Source organism: Lupinus angustifolius, chromosome LG16 (genome assembly GCF_001865875.1).
Source record: "Lupinus angustifolius cultivar Tanjil chromosome LG16, LupAngTanjil_v1.0, whole genome shotgun sequence".
NCBI lineage: Eukaryota > Viridiplantae > Streptophyta > Magnoliopsida > Fabales > Fabaceae > Lupinus > Lupinus angustifolius.
This window is the reverse complement of record NC_032024.1, coordinates 7,033,025-7,049,495: the sequence shown is the minus strand read 5'-3', so window position 1 is coordinate 7,049,495 and position 16,471 is coordinate 7,033,025. Positions and strand designations below refer to the sequence as shown.

Here is a 16,471-nt window from a genome sequence, read left to right as displayed (position 1 = left end):
ACCAAATTACATTAGATATAATGAATTTAGGCTATATAAATACATATTTATCATTATTATATTAACTATTTATTTGTTATTTCCAAACCAAGGAAATACCTTAGGGATCCTAGGTCTTCGATTTTGAATTTAGTATATTAAAATTGTTCAACTAGTTGAATTTCTTCCTAAGGTTTTCAACTAAGACAACTTCATTCACGTAGACTAAAATGACACTAAAATAATTACCAAAATACTTCAGAAACAATAAATGTCAGTATTGAATTGAACATAACCAGGAGATAGTAGAGCAGAAGGCAACTTTGAATATCACTATTAACTATCATGTTCTAAACCATGCATAGACTTATGAAGTTGATAAACCTTGGTGGAAGAGTCATGTAAATTTCCTCAAGAAAATCCCCATGGAGGAATGTTTTGTTAAAATTCATTTTTTGAAGAATCCATCCTCAAAAATTCTGACTATAGCCAATGTTGCTACTAGATTAAAAGTATCAAAGTAATCAACCCCCATTTGTATGAGTTATCCTTGACTAGGTTGAAGTGATAATCCTTTAAATAACTAGGCTTGCGACGTAGTCTTATTGAAGTTTTGGTAGGCAAAGGAGGTGTAGGGGGTTGATAGGATGAGGTCCATGTGGAATAGACTGAAAGAATTATGTAAAAGTGTGGTATTATCATTAGGCAATGAAGGAGATGATTGAATAGGTTTAATATTGGCCACATGAGGTATAGGAAATAAATCATCAAATGATAATGTAAATGATATCAGAGATGAAAGGATGTTTGATGAAGGAGTATTTGTAATTAAAGCAAAAATGGTAAACATGTTCATAAAACATTACATTTCTGAAAATATACAAACTCATTTGAGTTTTCGCTCCTAAATTCTATACATACTCTTTCACACATGAATTCTCCACATGAGAATCACAATGTTCTTTGACTTAAACTAGTGCACGACTCCTTTGATTTCTTTATTTAAACTGTTACATTATTCACCTGAATAACATTTGATCATAAAGTCTCTTTATTTGTCTTTCTATTTACTTGTACGACTAATGTATTGTTCGTCATCAACGAAACACATTACATAACCTCTCATCTAGAAGAACAAATCTATCGATCACTTGTTGCTCCAATATAATATTGTTAGCATGTAATATATCTTCATAGGTTAGAGAGCCAAAATAATAAAAAATCTACATTCATGGGCAAGTATATAAATGAGGTTGATAGGATACATCACTTGAATACCGTAGTGACAAAACATTTTCCCTCTGGAAACTTCGAATACCTCATCCCTCTCTCTTTGTTTTCATTCTCTCTTCTTTGCTCCATCTTCATCGTCTCATCTCAACGACGAACCTCACATAGGTACGTTTCATTTCCAACTTCTTTTGATCTTTTCTTATCGGCACTAGATTTTCAATTTCTTCGATTTTTCCATTTCACTGTAACGGAAATCGAACCTAACGAACGATGCGGTGTTGTTACATCTGCAATACAGTTCCATGCTCTTGATTTTACGTTTCTCTGCAATTGCGGAGTATTGAGAAAGCATCGTTGTTGTTTTTGTTTCATCAAATTTTTAAAAATGGAATTGAAACCCTAGATGTGTTAGAGAGGGATGCACAAACGAAATTAGGGTTCAATTTTAGGGTTCAATGTTTTTGCTTTTGGTGATAATCTGTGTACTATTGGCTAGAATAAGTGTATGGATTTCGTGATGTATATGTTATAAAATGATTATTATCTACTTAGACGGTTAAAAAAATTCATTCATCTGGAAATGTGATGAGTTTAATATTACTTCTGTTTCTTGTTCTCATAAGAAAATTTTCATTTTAGTTGCTTATTAGTATTCAGTATATGCAATTTTACACTTTTTGTTCTAAACACTTCGTAATTATTTGGGCTCATTCCACAGATAAATTTACTGTATGATTGTACTTTTTTGTTTTTTTATTTTATTTTATTTGTCCATTTTAATTAAATTTCAAACTGATTAAATGTCCATGTCAAGCTTGTGAGACTAGTTCTTTATAACAGGGAGACTATTTTTTGCAAGACTTTCTATCACTTGCCGTTTACTTCGGCATCATTTCAACTTTGCTGGTTTTGAAATCCATCTTGATTTAGTTAAGGACTTACAAGTGTTTGTTACAAAACTGATAAAGTTTTGTCTTGATCTTGATCTGAGTATAGGTTCACTTAATGTGAAGAGACATGCATTTCATGGTTATGTGATGCTTACTCTTCCCATTTGTTTACAGTTATTGAATCCGGTGAAAGTTTGGTCGTCTTTTACTCAAAGTGAAGTCGTCTAAAGATTGTCCATCGAAAGGTACTATTTACTGGCATTAATGTGCTTCGTTTTGCTACACAAAAGTTTGAGGAACTTTTACTTGCTCATTTAAAGATTATGTTAATCACAAAAATTTTGGTCTTGTTTTACTGTTATTTCCCCTATGTGGAGTTGTAGAAAATGTCTATCAGAAATTGCTACAATGTATTGATCTGTTATCTATTTATTTTATGTTACTAATTACTATTATTTATGCAATGGAAAGATTTCTTTGTCTATGTTGAAACCCAACTCTGGGGTGAGCAAAATGAAAATTAAAAAGTACTTTAAAATCCTATCACCATTACCTGATTGAGAAGCCAAATATGAGAGTGGAATAAATTGAAATCTTTTGTATGATTCTGTGTTGAGGGTTGAGACTAACTGTAAAGAAGACTCTATTACGTTTATTACCCATAGTCTGGGAGACTCAAATAGGATAGAAAAATACTTTGCATCCATCCATACCTATCTGCTCAGTTACTTAACCTTGTTTCTGTGTCTTGTTATTTCTTTTTCCAGAGATCTGTGGACCATGACAGACCATCGAAATGGAGGTAACCAACCTGCCAATGGAAAAGCCAGTGCTGCAGGAACTGCTTATACTATAGATCTGAGTACATTTCAAACCCGACTAAGAAGTTTTGGTAGGCAAAGGAGGTGTAGGGGGTTGATAGGATGAGGTCCATGTGGAATAGACTGAAAGAATTATGTAAAAGTGTGGTATTATCATTAGGCAATGAAGGAGATGATTGAATAGGTTTAATATTGGCCACATGAGGTATAGGAAATAAATCATCAAATGATAATGTAAATGATATCAGAGATGAAAGGATGTTTGATGAAGGAGTATTTGTAATTAAAGCAAAAATGGTAAACATGTTCATAAAACATTACATTTCTGAAAATATACAAACTCATTTGAGTTTTCGCTCCTAAATTCTATACATACTCTTTCACACATGAATTCTCCACATGAGAATCACAATGTTCTTTGACTTAAACTAGTGCACGACTCCTTTGATTTCTTTATTTAAACTGTTACATTATTCACCTGAATAACATTTGATCATAAAGTCTCTTTATTTGTCTTTCTATTTACTTGTACGACTAATGTATTGTTCGTCATCAACGAAACACATTACATAACCTCTCATCTAGAAGAACAAATCTATCGATCACTTGTTGCTCCAATATAATATTGTTAGCATGTAATATATCTTCATAGGTTAGAGAGCCAAAATAATAAAAAATCTACATTCATGGGCAAGTATATAAATGAGGTTGATAGGATACATCACTTGAATACCGTAGTGACAAAACATTTTCCCTCTGGAAACTTCGAATACCTCATCCCTCTCTCTTTGTTTTCATTCTCTCTTCTTTGCTCCATCTTCATCGTCTCATCTCAACGACGAACCTCACATAGGTACGTTTCATTTCCAACTTCTTTTGATCTTTTCTTATCGGCACTAGATTTTCAATTTCTTCGATTTTTCCATTTCACTGTAACGGAAATCGAACCTAACGAACGATGCGGTGTTGTTACATCTGCAATACAGTTCCATGCTCTTGATTTTACGTTTCTCTGCAATTGCGGAGTATTGAGAAAGCATCGTTGTTGTTTTTGTTTCATCAAATTTTTAAAAATGGAATTGAAACCCTAGATGTGTTAGAGAGGGATGCACAAACGAAATTAGGGTTCAATTTTAGGGTTCAATGTTTTTGCTTTTGGTGATAATCTGTGTACTATTGGCTAGAATAAGTGTATGGATTTCGTGATGTATATGTTATAAAATGATTATTATCTACTTAGACGGTTAAAAAAATTCATTCATCTGGAAATGTGATGAGTTTAATATTACTTCTGTTTCTTGTTCTCATAAGAAAATTTTCATTTTAGTTGCTTATTAGTATTCAGTATATGCAATTTTACACTTTTTGTTCTAAACACTTCGTAATTATTTGGGCTCATTCCACAGATAAATTTACTGTATGATTGTACTTTTTTGTTTTTTTATTTTATTTTATTTGTCCATTTTAATTAAATTTCAAACTGATTAAATGTCCATGTCAAGCTTGTGAGACTAGTTCTTTATAACAGGGAGACTATTTTTTGCAAGACTTTCTATCACTTGCCGTTTACTTCGGCATCATTTCAACTTTGCTGGTTTTGAAATCCATCTTGATTTAGTTAAGGACTTACAAGTGTTTGTTACAAAACTGATAAAGTTTTGTCTTGATCTTGATCTGAGTATAGGTTCACTTAATGTGAAGAGACATGCATTTCATGGTTATGTGATGCTTACTCTTCCCATTTGTTTACAGTTATTGAATCCGGTGAAAGTTTGGTCGTCTTTTACTCAAAGTGAAGTCGTCTAAAGATTGTCCATCGAAAGGTACTATTTACTGGCATTAATGTGCTTCGTTTTGCTACACAAAAGTTTGAGGAACTTTTACTTGCTCATTTAAAGATTATGTTAATCACAAAAATTTTGGTCTTGTTTTACTGTTATTTCCCCTATGTGGAGTTGTAGAAAATGTCTATCAGAAATTGCTACAATGTATTGATCTGTTATCTATTTATTTTATGTTACTAATTACTATTATTTATGCAATGGAAAGATTTCTTTGTCTATGTTGAAACCCAACTCTGGGGTGAGCAAAATGAAAATTAAAAAGTACTTTAAAATCCTATCACCATTACCTGATTGAGAAGCCAAATATGAGAGTGGAATAAATTGAAATCTTTTGTATGATTCTGTGTTGAGGGTTGAGACTAACTGTAAAGAAGACTCTATTACGTTTATTACCCATAGTCTGGGAGACTCAAATAGGATAGAAAAATACTTTGCATCCATCCATACCTATCTGCTCAGTTACTTAACCTTGTTTCTGTGTCTTGTTATTTCTTTTTCCAGAGATCTGTGGACCATGACAGACCATCGAAATGGAGGTAACCAACCTGCCAATGGAAAAGCCAGTGCTGCAGGAACTGCTTATACTATAGATCTGAGTACATTTCAAACCCGACTAAGTGCTTTTTATTCACATTGGGATGAACACAAAACAGATATGTGGGGTTCTTCTGATGCAATTGCAGTTGCGTGTCCTCCACCTTCAGAAGATCTGCGATACCTGAAGTCTACTGCCCTGAATTTATGGCTGCTTGGATTTGAGTTCCCAGAGACGATTATGGTGTTCATGAAGAAGCAGATCCATATCTTGTGCAGCCAAAAGAAGGCATCCATTCTTGAATCTGTCAAGAAGCCTGCCAGACATTCTGCTGGTGTGGATGTTGTGTTGCATGTAAAGTCTAGAAATGATGATGGATCTGTTCTAATGGATGCTATATTCCGCGCCATCCGTGCTCAATCAAAGGCTGATGGCCATGATGCTGCCACTGTTGGATACATATCAAGAGAGGCTCCTGAAGGGAAACTTCTTGAAGCTTGGTCTGAAAAATTAAAAAATGCAGATTTTAATCTGAGCGATGTGTCCAATGGGCTGTCTACTTTGTTTGCTGTGAAGAGTAATGAGGAGCTTACATCAATTAAGAGAGCAGCATACCTGACAATGAGTGTGATGAAAAATTTTGTGGTTACGAAGCTTGAGACTGTAATTGATGAGGAGAAGAAAATTTCTCATTCAACATTGATGGAAGAGACTGAGAAAGTTATACTGGAACCTTCTAAAGTCAATTGTAAACTGAAGGCAGAGAATGTTGATATTTGTTACCCCCCAATTTTTCAGAGTGGTGGGGAGTTTGATCTCAGACCCAGTGCTATCAGCAATGATGAGTTACTCCATTATGACCCTGCCAGTGTAATTATCTGTGCTGTTGGAGCCCGGTATAAGAGTTATTGCTCAAACATAGCTAGGACCTTCTTGATTGATGCAGAGCCTCTTCAAAGTAAGGCTTATGAGGTTCTTCTGAAAGCCCATGAGGCCGTTGTTGGTTCTTTGAAGCCTGGAAACAAGCTGAATGCAGCATATCAAGCTGCAGTTTCTGTCGTGGAGAAGGACACACCTGAACTAATTTCCTACTTGACAAAGTCTGCTGGAACTGGCATTGGCATTGAATTTCGTGAGTCAGGACTGAATCTTAATGCTAAAAATGAGCAGATAGTAAAAGAGGGCATGGTCTTCAATGTATCACTTGGATTTCAGAACTTGCAGAGTGAGAAAAGTAAGTCTAAGAACAAGCACTTCTCTTTGATGCTTGCTGACACTGTTGTCATCAATAAAGATAAGACTGAAGTTGTGACTGCTATGAGCTCAAAAGCTCTAAAGGATGTGGCATATTCTTTCAACGAGGATGAGGAGGATGAAAAGCCCATGAAAAAGGCTGATGCCAATGGTGCTGAGCCCACTATGTCTAAGACTACTCTAAGATCAGATAATCATGAAATTTCAAAGGAGGAGCTCCGAAGGCAGCATCAGGCAGAACTTGCTCGTCAGAAAAATGAAGAAACTGCAAGGCGACTTGCGGGTGGTGGAAGCGAGACTGGAGATAACCGTTCCTCGTCAAGGTCTTCAGCAGATCTGGTTGCTTACAAGAACATAAATGACCTTCCCCCTCCCAGAGAGATGATGATTCAGATTGATCAGAAGAATGAAGCAGTTCTCTTGCCTATAAATGGAAGCATGGTACCTTTTCATGTGGCTTTCATTCGAACTGTTACCAGCCAGCAAGATACCAACCGCACTTGCTACATCAGAATTATTTTTAACGTTCCTGGGACCCCTTTTAGTTCTCATGATCCAAATTCAATCAAGTTCCAGGCATCTATATATTTGAAGGAGGCTTCATTCCGCTCCAAGGATCCAAGGCACTCAAGTGAGGTTGTGCAGTCCATTAAAGCACTCAGGCGACAAGTTGTCGCAAGGGAGTCTGAGAGAGCTGAGAGGGCAACATTGGTTACTCAGGAGAAATTGCAGCTTGCTAATAATAAATTTAAGCCAATTAGATTGCCTGACCTTTGGATCCGTCCTCCTTTTGGTGGGCGTGGAAGGAAGATACCTGGTACACTAGAGGCTCATGTGAATGGATTTCGATATTCTACCACTCGACAGGATGAGCGTGCTGACATAATGTTTGCCAACATTAAGCATGCGTTTTTTCAGCCAGCTGAGAATGAAATGATTACACTCCTACATTTCCATTTGCACAACCATATTATGGTTGGAAATAAGAAAACCAAGGATGTGCAGTTTTATGTTGAGGTAATGGACATGGTCCAGAATGTTGGAGGAGGAAAGAGATCTGCCTATGACCCCGATGAGCTTGAAGAAGAACAGCGAGAGAGAGATAGGAAGAACAAAATTAATGTCGAATTTCAAAGCTTTGTGAATCGTGTCAACGATCTCTGGGGACAACCCCAATTCAATGGCCTTGACCTTGAGTTTGATCAACCCCTTAGAGAACTTGGCTTCCCTGGGGTACCTCATAAATCTTCAGTATTTATTGTTCCTACTTCCGCCTGCCTTGTTGAACTGATAGAGACCCCTTTCCTTGTTGTCACTCTAAGTGAGATTGAGATTGTTAATCTTGAGAGAGTTGGGCTTGGGCAGAAGAACTTTGACATGACAATAGTGTTTAAGGACTTCAAGCGGGATGTCCTCAGGATTGATTCCATTCCTTCTACGTCGCTGGATGGAATCAAGGAGTGGCTTGACACAACAGATATCAAGTATTATGAGAGCAGGCTGAATCTGAACTGGCGTCAGATCCTGAAGACAATCACTGATGACCCACAAAGCTTTATTGAAGGTGGTGGCTGGGAGTTTCTGAATTTGGAAGCCACTGATTCAGAATCTGACAACTCTGAGGAGTCAGACAAAGGTTACGAACCATCTGATGTGGAACCCGAATCCGATTCAGAGGATGAAGCTTCTGATAGTGAATCACTTGTGGAGTCTGAGGATGGTGACGAGGAGGAGGATTCAGACGAGGACTCTGAGGAAGAAAAGGGAAAGACATGGGAAGAACTTGAGAGGGAAGCAAGCAATGCAGATAGGGAGAAAGGGAACGAGTATGACAGTGACGAAGATAGGCAACGAAGGAAGGTAAAGACCTTTGGTAAGTCCCGAGCCGGTGTGAGTAGTAGCATGCCGAAGCGGTCCAAGTTAAGATAGATTCCAGTTCTTTGTTTTTGACCAGTTTCTGGTTTAGTGCAGTTGTTTTATGTTGTTTGCTGTGGATAGTGCTTGAACTTGGAGGACTTGCCTTGTCATTTTAGCTTTAGTTTTTCTATTCATAATATTATATAGTTCAGACATCAGAAACTTGCTAGGATCCTTGATTCTAATATATGCCCCTAAAATCGTTAAATGACTATTTCCTTTGACAGATGATTTTGGGCAATTATTTGATATAACTTGTTTTATGCTTCTTTTCTTTTTGTTGGAATAGTTATTAATTTCACTTCTTAATTTTCTCCTCTGGCTGATTTTATAACAACGTAACCGAAGGATAGAGATTGAAACTCTTGGCAGAAATTGGTTTGCAGCAAACAAGTTAGCTTATTATTACCATGCAGCTTGAGCCATTCGGTTTTTGCCATGCTCGCTATCCATGAATCTCGTTGGTGCCGTATGGTTTAAAATTTTAAATCCATTATTATGCAGATTGGTAGGGATAAGGGAAAGCAATTATTTAGCCAAGTGTTAAAAATACGAGTTAGTTGATACCCGAGTGTGAATTTTGCTGAGCTTAAAGGTTTTATATGAATGATTATTGAATGAATACGTGATTAATTCCTCAACGCAATGTGTTTTATAGAAAAAAATGTGTCATGGCCATTTTCTTTATTACGTAGGTTTGATGTTATGAAGTTAAACTTTTTGAACATAAGTTGAGGGTTTGGTCTCGCTAGGGCTATCAATGTAGAACTCTAAGTTCCAGTATTAACGGAAAAGCGGATATTAAACTGCTAGGTCAAGATTTTTTGTACTCAGTGCTGCATAGAGATCACCGCACGATAGGGATCATTTCTCAATACAAACATTTTTCTTAACCAAAAATGCTTCTTTCACAGATTATGTAATATTTATTCACCACTCCTAGATTTATGTTACTTGTACCTGATTATTTAGGAATATATCTCACATTATTGTAAATTATCTATCACTTGTATGTCTTATTTTCATATAAGAATTTTAAGAGTTGATAGAACTTTTATATCATTATTGCATATGTATTAGGCTCTAAAAATTATACAAATGGATACATATTTTATATAATTGCATTTTGCAATTAACCTTTGGAAAAATATGTATACACCGAGAGTTTAAGAGTTTTTTAAATTGTCATCTTATCATTTATATGTAATATTTAATCATTATTAACGTTTACTTTTAAATATAAGTAATACAATTAATGTTAATAACTGATTAAGCACTTTTATTTTTCATAACTTTTTAGGGATGAAGTAATTAATAAGATTGTGTTTTTCTTTTGCCAAAGTGGTCCCGCTGAATATCATGAAACATGAATGGTAAGATGAGAGTGATGAGATGATTTTTGTAAACCATTGTTAGCAGGGTGATTCAACCCTATAGATCTGATTGAATCATAATGCTAACAAGAGCTTAAAAAAGTATCTTACACAAAAAGTAGTTGAAGAAAGGTGGGAGTCGTAAAAAAGCATGGTGATTCAACCTTATATATTTGTGATAGAACCCATGGGACCTTATGTTCTAGTTTTATAATCATATGAGTATTCTCGATGGTAAACTTGGACGAAAAAATAATAAGAATAACTCATCTCCAATGGTGAATTTGGATGAAGAATATACTTATTTCGCTACGAATGATTTTTTTGTTACCGTTGTGGGTGCTCTAAGTAGCTCATACAACCTAGCCTCCACTAGCCACCATCTTACCACCCCACCATCCACTAGCCACCGTCGTGCACAAAACCATGGCAAGCGGGAGACACAATACCCACTCGGATTCAATGATAAGGCCTCCTCCATTACACATTCAATTTCATCTTCAAAATAAGCCTCAATTCAATAACACCACACTGATTGCATAAAAAAATATCATTATACTCCTTATCATCCTTAAGAAAGATGAACCCCCAATTCGTTGTACACAATAAGCCCATCACCAGGCGCCACTATTAACTGCCATTAGACCCACCGACTTCTGCTTATTGTCAGGAACCACCACACCTCTTCTTGTTCAGATGGTGTCGTTTTCTCTGGTCCGTGTGGGGACAGAGGGAGAAGGTGGTTATGAGGTGATGTGGTTGTTTAATGGATTTGTGGGAGGAATTAAGAATGGAAGTGGTTTCCTTAGGAATTAATTTTTTATGGAATTCGTTGAGATGAGTGTAATGAAGAGTGAGTGATTTTAAAAATTGGAAGAGCTTTCTTAAGCTTTCCAAGGAACAATGCAGGGGGTAATTTGAACCCGGAAGAAAGAAGAAGAGAAGATAAAGGAATACCTCTTAATCTTTTATTGATATATGAAAAGAATACAATGCATTTCACAAAGAAGAATAATCAAGTATTTGTACAAAGAAAAAAAGCCTAACTAACTTAACTAACTCTATTTACACATGTGGAAAATGTGAAAAAAATGATTAAAAATAACACTACATCATTGCTTAGCTACCATGCAAACATTGATGCATCAAGGGCATCAAATGCCTTGGGTCTGGTAGTAATAGTATGGCCTGGTGGGAGGAACATGTGTGTGTCCCAACTTGATCAAACCATCTTCCTTAGTAAGATTTTCTGCAGCATCCTTGTCTTCACTTTCCTTGGTTAGTTCCTCCATATCAACAACCATATCAATAGTAGCTCCAACTCTTCTTTCGTTTGCAGCTTCAGCTCATCTTTCCTTGACCAAATCAACAATTTTGGTATGCACAAAGACATAGTTAGATTTATGAATTGGTGTATGGTTAACAAGGTTTGACATATCATGACATGGTTACTTGGCACATGAGTACCATCTACGTTGATCAACAAGGTAACTTGCTTGGGTAGCAAGTTAACTTGCTTGGACATACTGCCTTGCTTGATATTGGTATTGTTTGATACTCCCTACAAGATGGGGCACATATGTTGATGAAACCCGGCTTAGAGTGAACAGAGACATAATCTTGTATTCCTAGAGCTTTGGTTAAGAAATATGCTAGCTAAAGATTAGATGACACTGGTGGGAGTTTAATTTGTCATGTAGCACATTTTTCCCTTATCGTATGAAAATCCAATTCTATATGCTTGGTCCTATCATGAAAAATAGGATTATAAGCAATGTGGATAGCTGATTGATTATCACAATACAATAAGGCAGGTAAAGAATAAGAATGTTGTAAATCTTTTAGTAAATAAGTTATCCAAGTAATCTCACAAGTAGTAATGATCATTGCTCTATATTCAACTTCACAAGAGCTTCTAGAAATAATTTTTTGTTTCTTAGATTTCCATGATAATAAAGATTTATCTAAATTGATACAATAGCCACTTGTTGATCTTTTGGTGTCTAGGCAAGAAGCCTAGTCTCTATCACTATATGCTTTAATCTAAATAGAGGAGTTGCGATAAAAAATAATCCTAAAACAGATGATCCCTTGAGATACCTTAATACTCTCAATGATGCAATGTGATGTATATGAGTAGGAGTGGTCATAAATTGAGCTAATTGTGAAATGGAGAAACAAATATAAGGCATTGTATTAGTGAGATAAATAAGTCTACCAATTAACCTTCTACATGCAGCATGGTCAGGGTAAGCATCAGTAGTGTCTTGATATATATGAGTTCCATGAACCATAGGTGTAGATGTTGGTTTGCAGCCAATCATACCAGCATCAGAAATTATTTCCAAGGCATACTTCCTCTGGTTCATAGATATTCAGATTTTTTTTTGCCAATCTCAGAGCCAAGAAAGTATTTTAGATCCCCTAGGTCTTTAGTTTTGAAAGTTCTATCTAATAGAAGTTTGATGTGGTTGATTTCAGCTATGTTATTGCCAATAATTATGATATCATCTACATACACAAGAATGGATGTGATGAAATCCTTTCATGACCATTTTATGAACAAAGAGTGATCCCCTTTGCCTTTATGATATCCTTGTTTCAAAAGAAAAGCAGAAAGTTTGGCAAACCATTGCTTACTATCTTGTTTTAAATCATACAAGGATTTTTTTAGTTTGCAAACTTGATTAGGCTTATCAATCTTTAAACTATGAGAAACAATCATATATACTTCCTCTATTAGGTCACCACATAGGAAAGCATTATTAACATCTAGTTGCTTAAGATACCAATCATGAATAGAGACTAAGGATAGAAGTAATCTTATAGTAGTGATTTTTGCCATATGAGAGAAGGTTTCTGAATAACCCACTCCTTAAGTCTAAGTGCATCCTTTTGCAACCAACTTGACTTTGTATCTCTCTATGCTGCCATCTTCTTGTTATTTTATTTTAAAAACTCATTTGCATCCAATAGCTTTCTTATCATGAGGCAAGTCAGTTAAGAACAATGTATTGTTTTCTTGCAAGGTAGCAAGTTCTTTAGCAATTGCAGCTTGCCAATGTGCTAACTTGATTGCTTGAGAATAAGTTTTAAGTTCATGCTGGATAGTGAAGGATAAGACTCTAGCTTTGAAATGTTTTGAAAAATTGACATAGTTTAAGTATGATGACAAAGGATACTTATTACTAGCCTTAGGAGTAATGCTATTTTTTAAAAGGGCACAATGGTAGTAATGACGGTATCTAGGCAATTTTGTAGTGCTATTGCTTATTCTAACAATAGTAAGATTGTCTATTTGAGAATCCATGGATGGTTCATTGTTCTGAGTGTAAGGGTAATTATGTGAAGATAGACCTGGTGATTCATAGGAATTGGAGGTGTCTTCATGATTTTCTTCAACTTGTGTGTATTGACATGATGAGTATGTGTGCTAAAGACATCAACATAGATCAAATCCTTCCTATTTGACTCATCATTGTGAGAGTCTTCTTGGATTATGGGTTCACTATTGGATTTGTAGGGAAAAACAGTTTCATACAAAACTACATTCCTGCTAATATCTGGGGCCTTAGTGGTTAGATCAAGCACAACAAAACATTTTACCTCTTCCTTATAACCAAGAAAAACACATTTATTTTCTATATGGTCTAATTTGGTCCTATGATTAGACTGAGTACTAACAAAACATAAGCTGCCAAAGACTTTCAGGACATGCAAGTTTGGTTGCCTTTTACATAGGACCTCATAGGGAGACCTTTTGTGCAAAATAGGAGTGTGCATAAGATTCACTATATAAGCAATATGCTTAATATCATAAGGCCAATAAAGTTTTGGCAAATTGCTTTGTATTAGAAGAGCTCTTGCTACATTCAAGAGATGTTGGTGTTTCCTTTCTACCACTCCATTTTGTTGTGGAGTGTATATGCAAGAGGTTTGAAAGAGCATCCCTCTTGCAGAATAAAAAGACTTCGCAGCAAACTCAGGACCATTGTCACTTCTAATGACTTTGATTTTGACAAAAAATTGTGTGTCTACCATGTGGATAAAATTCTACAGAATTCCACTGGTTTCAACTTTAGTTTTCATTAAAAATGTCCAAGTGAATCTAGCATAATCATTACAATAGTTAAAAAGTATTTGTGGCCATGTACGGAAGTGATAGACAAAGGTCCTCATATATCAACATGCACTAAATCAAAACATTGTGAAGATTGAGTATGACTTAATGGAAAAGGTAATTTCCTTTGTTTTGATTGATGACAAATATCACATATATGGTCTTTATTAACATAAACAAATGGGAAAATCATTTTTTATCGTATCCATACACACATGAGATGGATGTCCTAATCTATAATGCGAAAGACTAGAATTAGGGATATTAGGTAGGTTAGCAACAAAAATGTTAATGTAGTGATTGAATTTAGGTGTCTTTGATACATATAACACATTTGATAGCCTAGATGTACCAATCCTCTACAGTAAATTCTTCTCCTGTAGTAAACATGACGAAGTATCAAAAGACAAAAGGCAAGAGGATTTGGAAGTTAATTTAGGTATGAAGAGTAAGATATATTTGAAAGTTGGTAAGTATAGATGATACATCATGGATGGTGAGGTTGTGTATTATGATTACAGTTCCTGATATAGATGATACAACCTCACTTCCATTAGGTAACTTGACCCTTATGGGTATAATTTGCTTATATGTGAAATAGTTTGTTATGCTAGAGTTTATGTGATCTGTTGCCCCACTATCTAATATCCAAGATATGAAGTGACAACTGGATTTAGAGATACATGGAGTTCGTTCATCATAGGATATTGATGTTGTAGACATAATATTGATGTGAGCATTATTGGTTTGTTGATCAAGTATTGGAGTATTGACTCATGTTTACAGTTGCAACATATCCACCAATCTCTGATATTGATGTTTGCTAAGTCCAAAAATAGTGTCATCATGTTGTGTGTTATGCATTTCTAATGTGTGCTTCCCAATCCTTTCTTGATCAGTAGTATTAGCACTTATGGCAGAATTGTGTTGCTCACCTCTAAAAGGGAAATTTGCTCGGAAATCATGCAGTCTATAACATACTTCAACAATGTGACCAATCTTCTTACAGTGAGTGCAATATTTGCCTGTATTTGTGGGTTTATTCCAAGAGTTTCTTGTATAGCCATTATTACTGTTTCATCTACCATAATTGTTAGGACTTGATCTGCTTTGATCCCTTCCCCTGCCAACATATCCTCTCTTTTTTTCAATTTCCAGATGCAACCATGATCTTTGAGTCCGAGTCTTGCCCATAAAGCTGTCTTTCTTACAGAGTAACTAAGGAAAGTACTTTACTCATCTTGGGAAGGGAATCAATCAGCAAAATTTATGATCTTACTCATGAGTATGCCTCATTTAGGCCTTTTAGGAACCTTTTGTCCTCTATCTCGTGTCTCTTAATAACAGGGAGAGCATGGCAGATACATCCTAGTGTTGGTTTGAAGTTGTCCAACTCATCCCAAAGAGTCTTCAGTTCAGTGAAGTAATCTAATACACTCAAATCTTCTTGTCTAAATCTTACTATGGATTCTTGTAGCTTTGAAACCCTAAAGAGATTCCCTTTGGATAATCTCTCATTGAGCTCATCCCAAAATTCATATATATGCCTTGTTTATCTATAAAATGCTTTGAGCAATTGAGGGGCTTACTGATATAATGATCTAAAGAAGTCGCAAGATTATTTGATCTCTCCCATGCTTTGTACATTGGATCAGTCTTGAGAGGTGCTTGTATGTTGTCATCAACAAAACTCAGTTTCTGTTTTGTGATTAGGCTCATTTCCATGGATCTACGCCATTGGTGGATCTTGTGAAAGATGAATGTAGTAGGGAGATGATAGATCTTGTGAAGGATCCAATGGTAAGTTGGAGACATTGGTTGGTATGATGGAATACATCTATTAAGTGTAACAAAGCTCTTTTAAAAGAGCTCTGATACCACCTTAAAAATTGGAAGAGCTTTCTTAAGCTTTCCAAGGAACAATGCAGGGGGTAATTTGAACCTGAAAGAAAGAACAAGAGAAGATAAATGAATACCTCTTAATCTTTTATTGATATGTGAAAAGAATACAATGCATTTCACAAAGAAGAATAAACAAGTATTTATACAAAGAAGGAAAGCCTAACTAACTTAACTAACTCTATTTACACATGTGGAAAATGTGAAAAGAATGATTAAAAATAACATTGCATCATTACTCAGCTACCACACAAACACCGATGCATCAAGGGCATCAAATGCCTCGAGTCTGGTACTAATAGTATGGCCCGGTGGGAAGAACATGTGTGTGTCCCAACTTGATGACACCATCTTCCTTAGTCAGATTTTCTTCAACATCCTTGTCTTTACTTTCCTTGGTTAATTCCTCCATATCAACAACCATATCCATAACAGGTTCAGTTCTTCTTCCCTTTGCAGCTTCAACTCCTCTTCCCTTTACCAAATCAGCAATCTTGGCCTGCACAAAGACATAGTTAGATTTATGAATTGGTGTATGGTTAGCAAGGTTTGACACATCGTGGCCCTTACTTGGCATATGAGTATCATCTACCTTGACCAACAAGT

At 35.7% G+C, this 16,471-nt stretch overlaps 1 protein-coding gene across 6 annotated transcripts; it reads left to right on the top strand.

Annotated features, from left to right (window-relative positions):
• LOC109329953 (FACT complex subunit SPT16-like) lies at nucleotides 1,204–8,747 on the top strand. Of its 6 annotated transcripts, none has more exons than XM_019563876.1 (4): nucleotides 1,282–1,377; nucleotides 2,209–2,347; nucleotides 2,870–2,968; nucleotides 5,368–8,747. In XM_019563876.1, exons 3-4 carry the CDS (start codon nucleotides 2,883–2,885, stop codon nucleotides 8,483–8,485), a joined length of 3,204 nt encoding a protein of 1,067 aa, XP_019419421.1. In that variant the 5' UTR covers nucleotides 1,282–1,377; nucleotides 2,209–2,347; nucleotides 2,870–2,882; the 3' UTR covers nucleotides 8,486–8,747. The 6 variants fall into 6 exon arrangements, with proteins under 6 accessions (XP_019419418.1, XP_019419421.1, XP_019419419.1 ...); XM_019563874.1 differs by having other exon boundaries at nucleotides 1,291–1,377; nucleotides 2,277–2,347; XM_019563873.1 differs by lacking the exon at nucleotides 2,209–2,347 and having other exon boundaries at nucleotides 1,204–1,377.

Coding starts and splice junctions, on each gene's coding strand:
- LOC109329953 (XM_019563873.1), top strand. CDS start 1,211: ATGGGCAAGTATATAAATGAGGTTGATAGGATACATCACTTGAATACC. Junction 1,378..2,869: donor CAACGACGAACCTCACATAG/GTACGTTTCATT, acceptor TTCTTTTTCCAG/AGATCTGTGGACCATGACAG. Junction 2,969..5,367: donor TATACTATAGATCTGAGTAC/ATTTCAAACCCG, acceptor AGATCTGAGTAC/ATTTCAAACCCGACTAAGTG.